Source organism: Centruroides vittatus, unplaced genomic scaffold (assembly GCF_030686945.1).
Source record: "Centruroides vittatus isolate TY-2023 unplaced genomic scaffold, ASM3068694v2 scaffold_944, whole genome shotgun sequence".
Taxonomy (NCBI): Eukaryota; Metazoa; Arthropoda; class Arachnida; order Scorpiones; family Buthidae; genus Centruroides; species Centruroides vittatus.
In genome coordinates this window covers 116,961-127,216 of record NW_027122722.1, presented here as the reverse complement: position 1 = coordinate 127,216, position 10,256 = coordinate 116,961, and the positions used below count along the sequence as shown (strand labels likewise).

Here is a 10,256-nt window from a genome sequence, read left to right as displayed (position 1 = left end):
TCTGTTTCTATGAATTCTGTGAAAAAACTTGACATTATAGTCACATAATATGGAATATTTGTCATATTCTATTTTAATATTAAACTACTTACTACAACACCTTGTGAACGTGCAGCCCAATTTTATTACTTCCTAATAAAGTAATAAAATTGGGCTGCACGTTCACAAGGTGTTGTAGTAAGTAGTTTAATATTGAAGATGTGAAACTGAGCCAGGGCTGTTGGCAGTGTCCCCATTGAGAAAGAGACTACAAAAGGTTTTGAAAGAAGTGATGTGGAAGTGTGGTAGAAACCTCACTTCCAATGGACAAGTTTATTTAAAAGTTCACTCCCTTGATACCAAAGCAATTGATTTTGTTATTTTAAAATGAATATAAATATAATAATGCAAATCATACGACTTTGATTTGTTAGAATAACTTTAGTTTCCTAACCTTAAGGTAATTGAGTAACATTCTCCGAAAAACAATAGGGCACGTTCCTCTCGCCCTCCCAAATCTGCCTGAAGTGGCACCTACATTCTCAAAATCCTGGACATGCCACTGAATTTGGTAGTTTGCAGACTAGAGTAGAGTAGAATATAATAGTTTAGTTGGAAAGTTTAATGGCCATATTGACACTGACAATCAAGAGTTGGTTGTGAATAAGTCGAGTAATGGCCATAAGCAAACCAGTAAAATGGGTTTTTGCTCGCATTGGTCCAATTATCGAAGTTGTGTGTTTTTGCATCTGCATAAAAAGAAAGTCAGGTCTTAACATACTTTTGACAGGCAGGTGAGCCACTTTTAAGAGAAGATTTCATAATTTACAAGAAAAAGTTTTATGGTGGACAAATTTGTGGTTACTCAAAATTGTTTGAGTGGAGATTTCATGGTGACTAGATTAAATGGAGAGGTTTGGTTGCCCATCAGTAGGCAGGCAGGCAGGCACATGTGAAGTCAAGTACACAGGTTTATCTGAATGCATGCACAAAAAAACTAGATTGGCATTTATTGCCTCCCATTTCTTTTGCCAAATTGTCATTCTGTTCTAAAGGCCTAGCTTGATTTCTCTGTATGCTTAATTTTTTTCTGCTGCTCCTAATCAGGAGTCACAGATTTTCAGGGGTGCCATATTTTCTTGTTCTCCTTTTTCTTCATCTGGCACTGCAGATATTCTTAGAGAAACAACTACCACTGGTCTAGAAAGCTTAAATTTTAAACTTAAACCCTTCAGAGAGGTGCTTGATTAAATTTTATGCCCATAAGGATAAAATTGCATAGAAACAAATGAATTTTATTCAAAATGTTACTCGGAATAACAAAAGCTAATATATATACCAATTAAAACTTTTTATAATGATTTTTCTAAACGGCACATTGAAAGTGTCTGTCGTTATCTTATCTTGGCAAAATTTTATTACATCAAAACTTTGACTCTTGTCTAAATTATCATAAATTTTTACATCTCGGATGTTTTTGTTTGGTGTTTGGTATATGGCACAAGAACCACATTTCTGCTGTCTATATTCTACTCTGCTCCCTTACGTTTAGGATCTCCCATAGGCAAGAATGGTACCTGTGATGCATTGTTCATATTTTTGGATCTGCCTAATTACATGAAACCTACTCTTACAACAAGATTGCCTTTACTTCAAACTAGCTACTACTAAATGATTTTGTGCAGTGATACACACCTATTAAATATATTCTATTATAGATCCATCAAGAACAAGTTCTTGGTATTACATCACCATCCTAGTTATAACTAACTAGCATTTAAAACAAATCTCAGTCATTTGATTTTTCCAAATGTAAATTTTAATGTAGTTCTTTTGACGAATGATCAAATATACAGGTGATTAGAACGTGTCGTGACTCTTTGTTCAATACTCAAACAAAAATGCATAGATTCGTTCGTATCTACATTAGGAGTTTCATAAAAGTACCGGATGATCGTAATTTGAGTGTTTGCATTTGGGCTGCTAACTCTTTCTTGGGACCATTTCCGTTATAAAAAAAATTAGTACCAAAACTTGCCACTATGGCACTTTTGATGCTCATGCAACCTGTTCCGAAGGCACGTTGATGACCGGTAACTATGCTTTTTGCATGCAGTGTGATACTATCTTTCGGGGATGCAAAATTTAGAACATACTCTCTGTACGTGAGGACAGATAAAGAGCGTTTTGCTAGTATTATTTTTTTTTTTATACAAAATATGGAGGACTTTTGAGACATACATCAGATTTGGCTGCATTTGAGCTGCTAAATTCTCTGTAGATAGCACTAAATAGGGATACTTTAATTACGACCATCCGACACAATAAGCTTTATATCTTTTGAAACCTTGATTTTTTTTTTGTGCAACCTCAAGTATGACAATATCTGTGACATTAATCTTAAGGCATTGTTAGCTATCAGATGTATCGAATGATACATATGGAGAAATCAATTCAGACACCACAGATACTGAAATAGTATTTAAAAATACAGTATTAATTTTTGGCATGTTTACTTGAGCATAGTTTCAAAAATAGCCCAAAATTGTATAGATTAATTTAGCTAAATTAATCTTGCCACTTGTTGGAAATGATGTGGCTGTTGCAAAACAAAAAAAATCAAGATTTCGCCAGACCAGATTACCCTCTGTGGCACAATTATCACAGTGTCTCCATGGACGAGACCGGTCGACCTCATCCGCTGTTCACAGAATCCAAAGACATGCACTTGCAGTTACAGGCAGTCACAGGACATTCCGAATGATCTCTGTAATAGAAATATATAAGTATATTTGTCATTGCACAATTGCAAAAACTTTATCTCACTAACATAAACCATTCCATGATGTGAGCAGAGTGTCCGCCGTGTCGACAGGACTGACACCACGTGAACCAACTTGAAAATTTGGATAGCTTTTTATCCTTCATTTCTGAAAATAAAATAGAGAAGCAAATGCTAATCCATTTAAGAGTCAACATATGCAAATTTTCACTGCAACTTAAAATGTGATGCATTTGTCAAGGAACAGTATGTCAAATAAAAAGCAAATTACCTATTTTTCCATCTGTAGTTCTCCTCCAACAACTTCCTGACGGAGTACCCATGTTTGTCAGGCAGAGGGCACAGCGTGGCAATGGTTTTCTGCATCCCGGACAACAACTCGTCTGAAAAAGAATTCCGACAGTTTAAATTTTTAACAATGTAAATGAGCAGAAAAAGTTTCTCTCACCTTAGATTTGTTTGCAGCTGGGATCGCCAACCGTGCCAGGGGGCGTGAACAGTGACCCTGACCCAACATTTGCAGGTAGCTCGAGACTGACTTGCCACAAAAATTGCAGCTGACAAACACGTGCGGTGGCGGCTTACTAGAGGGATTGGCCTTGTACCATTCTATGTCGAATACGGCCCTAAAACAGAGGAATTAAGATTTAAATTAAAACTTACCAGTAACATTTTATGGGAATTCCACCTGCTCTCTACCTCTGGTGCCACAGTCGCCATCTGTCGAGGAGTTGCTGGTAACTTTCCACCCAAGACTGTGCCCTCTGATCCTGGCTCAAATTACTGGGCATGGTGTGCAAAATTACCAAACTGGCCGTCTGCACATCTCCGGTGAGATCCACATATTTTTGAATGAGAGGAAGGCAATCCACGGTCAATCCTGAGGAATAATAATGTATTATATATATATACTAGCAGATAGGCCTGGCGTTGCACGGGCAAAAGTAACGATAGCGAAGATTAAGATTATTATGTTATGGTCACAGAAGAAAAAGAGTAATTTCATCAACAAACTAAATATTTCTAAAGAAAGGTCGAATTTGAGAATCGAATATTCTAATATTGTTCGATTTTCATCGAATGTTCTAAAGAAGGTCGAAAAAAACCGAACTAATCTGTTTAAATTTGAAAATCGAATATGTTCTAACATATTACTCTTTTCCTTTTTTTTCCTCCAGTGCCTGTAAATCTTGCATGTTGCTTTCTCTTGTTCTCCATTGTTACTTTACACTTCCATTGTTGATGGAAGTGTTAAGACTTAATCCCGTCCCTCCCCCGTGGAGAGGAATTTCGAAAAATCCCTTCTTAGTGTGCGTTCTCGTGACATACCCTAACTGTTTACCAAATTTCAACTTTCAACTCCTAACTATTTGGGCTCTGCGCTGATTATTATTATTATCAACTCGTCTCGATTATATATATAGATAGAGATTTTGAGAAGGAAGAAATGATACCAACCTGTTAACAATATGCCATCCAAGTATCCTTTTTCTGTCATTGTTTCTGTTAACTTGGTTAAAAATTCCATTAACTGAAATTACAAAATTTTATTTTACTTGAAAAAATATAACTTTACCAGAGCTGTTAACTTCGTCTCCAATTGACAATATTACTAGGTGGAGGTTGAAAAACAAATTATATTGCAATGATAGTTATTGCAGCAGTGTTTACTTAGTTGGCAATTTCACCCATTGCTGTTTTGTAACCATGCCTAACAAAATTGATGATCGTGTCAGGTGTGAATTTTTTTATCTAAATTAGTGTGTGAGAAGCAAACTCTGAGTTGAGTTTCTGTTCCAAGTTGTGGAATGACAAACTGATGTTCACGATAGGGAGTCAGGAAGGAAGTTTGAACTTGACAATGCCTTGCAAACAAGTTGACACAATTTCTGCAGCCTCTCTACACCATCGTGGGTTCCCAAACAGCTCGATGAATGGGGGTCTTAACATTCATGCCTTAACATTCTTGCAGATCTACCACAAGGAAGGGGGAAGATTGTCTTGACACCTATCACAGAAGTGCAGTCCAAACAGTGTATGATAGATACTCCTGTTGCCATGCAACTGTGTCAAGACTCCTCTATGGTACCAAAACAAATGTGCACAAAGGGTAATACAGAACAACATGAATGCGTCATCTGTGACGACAGCACGAATTGCTTCAACAATTTGGATGGAAGTTTGTACCAAGTGAATTTAATCTGTTCACCTGAACGTAAGTATGGTTCGAAAGCAGTTGAAGACTAGTGTGCCGCCTGGATTTATCCTCTCTTCATAAAAGGCTGGTGCCACATTACAGCAAATTTGAAGTTGGAGAAGTAGTATTACTATGTACATAATGTACAAAATTAACTGGCAGCATTATACAACAGTAATTTCTTTATTAAGCATTAACCAGTGATATTTTAGAATCTTCTTAAGCAATTCTATTATATTGCTGCATAAGGTACAGGTGCTCCCATACTTATTAACAGGGCAATTTTTAGGCTTATGACAAATACTTTTTGTTCGTATTTGATCCAAAATAACCTAGAAAGTGGTCATTCTGTACACTTCAATGTACTTAATAGAATACATTAGACTCATTTATCTGCCAGCAAGGGAGGGTTTTTTCGTGTCGGTCTTACATATTAATAAAAGAAAAAATATGGGCCTTATTTGATAACAATATATATTTTATCTGTCAGATCATCTGTTCATAAAAAATAGGGTTCTAAAATGTAATGTAATTCATACAGAAATATTGCACCGATGGCACAGTGGACAGGCTGGGAATATTGAGGAAGTGGTTCTGCTGAAGGATTTTACTTTTTATGATTTACATTTACATTGTATTTTTCTTTTAATGTTTAAGACTAATGTGCTTGTAAAGAATTAATTAAATGAAAGTATTTCTGTCAATAACATTATGAGTTTCTCTAATGTTCTCTTCTGTCATGCATACATTAATGTGTGTATAAAAATAGAAGCACTTAATTGGTTATATGTAAATGCCCAGTTTGGCCATGGCACCATTGATGTAATGTAATTTATATAGAAATATTACAATATTTTAGAACCCTATTTTTTGTGACCAGATGACCTGATAGATAAAAAGACAAATTGATTATATGTATTTTATTAAAATGTAAGACTGACATGAGAAAACCCTTGTTAGTAGTGGGTGTTTCAAACATGATTTTTTTCATCTAACAAACTTAGAGCAACACTTCTTGCATTTATTGCCATGGAAACTAAACTGGACATCATAGTAAATCTAGCAGTGGAGATAGTTTTATTGTGTTTTTCATGATTAGTGCTTCAAACATGCATTTAAGTTTATAAAAAAACAGCATTACTTTGATGACACTTGGAATTTGCACAAAAACAAAAAATTACAATATGCAATAGAAGTAAATTTTACACAATAGCGAGGTTGTGGCCTATGTTTTCAATGCGAAAATGTGTACGTCAGATGTTCGGCGCCATCATCCTATAAGCCTAGAAGTTTGACAACGGTGTTTGGAACATTGAGCATGATTCGCTCAATGTTCCAAACATTGTCAAACTTCTAGGCTTACAGGAAGGCAGCGCCGAACATCCGACGTACACATTTTTGCATTGAAAACATAGGCCACAACCTTGATATTAATTACTACTGGCCAAAGACTGACTTTTGCACAGATTGTAGGGTTGTGGAAAATTTAAATTTTAGATGTATGAGTAGTTTGTACCTATGATTGAAGAATATTTTTTGATTTTTACTTTTACCTGCCAGTCTAATGGCGGTAAAAGCAAATCACCTTCACAATCTTGGCAATATTCGTAAAACTCTTACATTCTAATAAATCTTAACAGAGTAGCACAAAAAAAGTCTGTACTGATGAGTAGAGTTAAGAATCAAGGGTAGAAATTGATTTAGCACGTCACACAGCATTATTGGCTTATTATATTTTTACCCAACAGGCTTTTTTATGACTAGAGAAAATCATTACCATGATTTTTAAGAGCATTTAGCTCTGAATTAATTGTTTGATTCAAATAAAATATTTATTTCAACATTTTATATTAATAGTTTCATATTTATTACAGTAAGCATGAATAGACTATTAAGTTCAACTGAACCTACTTTAAAAGTTTTGATCAGAATTTAGATGTAGTTTGCCTTTAATTAAATGTTATTACCTTGTTATCTGAGAGAAAAATGCAAGCAAATGCCACTCTGTCTTGAACTGCAACATCATTTTCTTTCTGAAAGTGCAAAATATACACATTATATATATAAAAAGTGTGCATTTAATTTTGTACAAAATTATTTACCAATACTTCGTCGTAATTAGAATTTTCAGAAGTAAGAAAAGCAAACATGGCTCTCAGGTATGGATTGTTTAACTGGGAACGTATTTTGCCGCACGTCTCTCCCCACAGTGTGTTGTCGTCTTCAGAATATCCGGAAAGTGCCATGGCCACGATGTTCAGATTACTCTCTTTACCTGAATCGGAGAAAATTAACACCGGGGACTAATATATTTTATTTTGCGTGTCATGGAGAGGTCGAAACTTTACCGAGAGAGGACTGGACTAGCGCTCCCTTTTTCAAGATCTGAATGGCACTGCGGATGTCGAGATTGAAGACGGCTATCATGGATGCTCGTTCGAAATGTTTGTCAGCCTGCAACCTGAATGATCAGATTTCAATTACAAATTTATTTTCGTATTATACATATTAATATATGGAAGGTTTGAGTGTAAAAGATGGTAGTTTACGATAGATACCATGACCATTAGTATAACAACTGAACACAGCATTGTATTTTAATTTAAATTTTTATTAAGATACACAATATTTAGAGAAATGGAAAAATTATAGTGCTTTACCATCTTTTACCTTGAACCCTTTATATATGTGATAAAATTTACCTGTCTAAAAGAAATGCCAGTGAAGTTCTATCTGATGGTCTACCCCATCCGCAGAGTTGTAATGCTCTGTCTCTATCAATTAAAAAAATATAATACAATTTTATTATTTACTATTGCTATTAAAATATGTAAACTTCACATTTGCTGACTCATAACAAAGACAGATGTACTGTACATTAATATATTGATGTTTTGATTAGAAACAATCTATATTAAAAGAGTTGTGTATAGTGTGTGTTCTAAAAGATTTTCCTTGTTGTTTTAATGCATTACTTTATTTCATTCAGATTTTGTGAATCCTATTTTAAAATTTGAGACTTTAAACAATGCCCAGTTAAAAAGTAAAATTTTTTAAAATACAGTGGAACCTCGGTATACGACCTTAATCCGTTCCTGATGTTTGGATGTATACCAAACCAACCTTTCCCATAAAGAAGTAATGTAAAAATGATTAATCCGTTCTCACGTAAAAAAAAAACTCCTTGATATGGTATATTAATGGGGTTGTAAAATAATTGAAACACTGTTTGAGCACATTATAATAAAATTTATTTTTTTATTAGATTTTTAAAGTTATTACAGTAATAATCGCAAATAATTGCTTCTAATATGCTGTTGCCAGCACACTGTTTTTCAGTTATCTAAAGCGAAAGCAATTTCTCAACATGATCTAATATCTCCGATCTCTGTTTAGAAATTGATTTAACCCCTTTAGCAGATTTAATAATGTCTTTATTTTTCATGATTGTCGATACACTGTATGCAACAGCTAAATCTCAAACACGCATGCCACCTTCATATTTCTCAATAATGTCTTTTTTCAGTTCCATTGTGATTCTAGTCATTTTTTTTTAGTTTTCTGTTGCTTTTCACATTTGCCTTTTTGCAATTCATGATTAATAAAAATAATAAAGTTTTACTTACAAATTAAAATCAGAAGAAATTTTTACAAAGTTATAGACCGTGGCACTGCGAACGTCTAGTCTGGTCTAGTACACTGATAGTGCTACTTGTTCATAGATGGTGCGTACTATATCACACAAAATACCCAAAGTATAATAAGTATTTATTAATTTACCTTTTGAATAAACCACTGTAATTTATTACAATCACATTGAGAAATGAGCATAAGTGGACATACAGTAAAAACTAGTTTTCCTCCAAAAAGAAAATATAAACAATTATAATCATGCTGAGATATGAGCAAAAGTGCACTAAGTGTGTTACCCTGTTAAATTATTAAATGCAGGTGATAATCCCATTAAAAACCCAAAAAATTCTTTTTACAGTAACTGCTTACTATTTTTATATCCACAAACACCATACTGTCACAACCCATTAGGAGGAAGAAAAATATAGAGGAATAGTTAATTTTCGGTTTTCAATATTGTATAATTTAGAACAATATATTAAACAACGATTAATGGAAACAGAATATTTACAATTTGCTTTAAGAAATGCAGATGATGTAATTAATAGAATAAGTAAATTAAAAAGGGGAAATTCAGATGTTAAAAATATATCTGAGTATAGGATGGAAATTAAGAGAGATGAATTTGATTAAATTAAAAGTGGAAAATTGGTTTATACAATTAATTAAATTTGCCTATAACAATAATTATTTTGAATTAGATGATAACTTCTACAGACAGACTAATTGTATTAGTATGGGGTCAAAGATGGGACCAAAATTAGCAGAAATTGGTATGAAAGATTTTGGTAAATTATTAAATAATATAAAAGGTGTAAAATTATGTTAGATATGCAGATGATTATTTAATAATAATATATGATGATAAACAAATAAAATGAAATAACTTTTTGTAACTATGTAAAATTAACAGTGATATACAGTTTGATATTGAAATGGAAAAACGGAAAATTAAATTATTTATAGTCTATTTATCGTAACTTGGCACCTACTGTAAACGAAGATTTTGTCGTATTAATCCGCCGGAGATTTTCATTGGTTAAATCACAAACGAAAGTGGCTAGACACGTGTTGACCAGTTAAGTCCCTTTCTCTGCACGTGTTAAAGTAGGTCAGAGTGGTCACAACAATTTAAAAATTACCGAGATAATACTTAGAAAACTCACTATAGCTTACTTTAACATTTTTACATAGCTGTTTAAATTATTACCATTGTTTAAATATAGTTTGTCAAAATTATTATTAAATATATATTATTAAGACTTACACAAAACATATTTATAATTGTGTAGTTGAACATAGTTCAGAATTTTTATCTACACAACTATTTTATTAAATAGATATAAAACAAAACAAAACAAATTCTCCGGCAATCCTTAAAAATCATACTCAAACCTCTAAAGAAAAACGTTATTGTAATGTATGAATTTATCTACATGATATTTATATAATTAAAAATTTTAAAAAATAATTACAGTGTAACCTTATTAATCCTCTGTATCAGAAGATAGTTGCTCAAAGTAATCATTTATATTGCTTTTGTCACTACTTGTGTTCGACCAAATAATCAGTTTTTCTACAACAGTTTCCGAAATCTCATCAAGTTCTCACATTCGTTCTTGTTCTATTTCTATAAGTTCAACACATTTTCTCCATCGTTCTTCA

The 10,256-nt window shown here is 33.2% G+C and overlaps 1 protein-coding gene across 1 annotated transcript in view; it reads right to left on the bottom strand.

Moving 5' to 3' along the window:
- Positions 1 to 1,775: 1,775 nt before the first annotated feature.
- Positions 1,776 to 10,256, bottom strand: part of mio (GATOR complex protein mio) — a 34,596-nt gene continuing 26,115 nt past the window's right edge. The window contains exons 19-28 of the mRNA XM_067288955.1: positions 7,661 to 7,732; positions 7,307 to 7,419; positions 7,061 to 7,233; positions 6,926 to 6,991; positions 4,220 to 4,292; positions 3,461 to 3,641; positions 3,210 to 3,387; positions 3,033 to 3,144; positions 2,810 to 2,909; positions 1,776 to 2,746 (exon numbers count right to left, since the gene is read on the bottom strand). Of these exons, the coding sequence (XP_067145056.1) occupies positions 2,674 to 2,746; positions 2,810 to 2,909; positions 3,033 to 3,144; positions 3,210 to 3,387; positions 3,461 to 3,641; positions 4,220 to 4,292; positions 6,926 to 6,991; positions 7,061 to 7,233; positions 7,307 to 7,419; positions 7,661 to 7,732 (1,141 nt within the window). The 3' untranslated portion in view covers positions 1,776 to 2,673. The remainder of the gene's footprint in view (positions 2,747 to 2,809; positions 2,910 to 3,032; positions 3,145 to 3,209; positions 3,388 to 3,460; positions 3,642 to 4,219; positions 4,293 to 6,925; positions 6,992 to 7,060; positions 7,234 to 7,306; positions 7,420 to 7,660; positions 7,733 to 10,256) is intronic.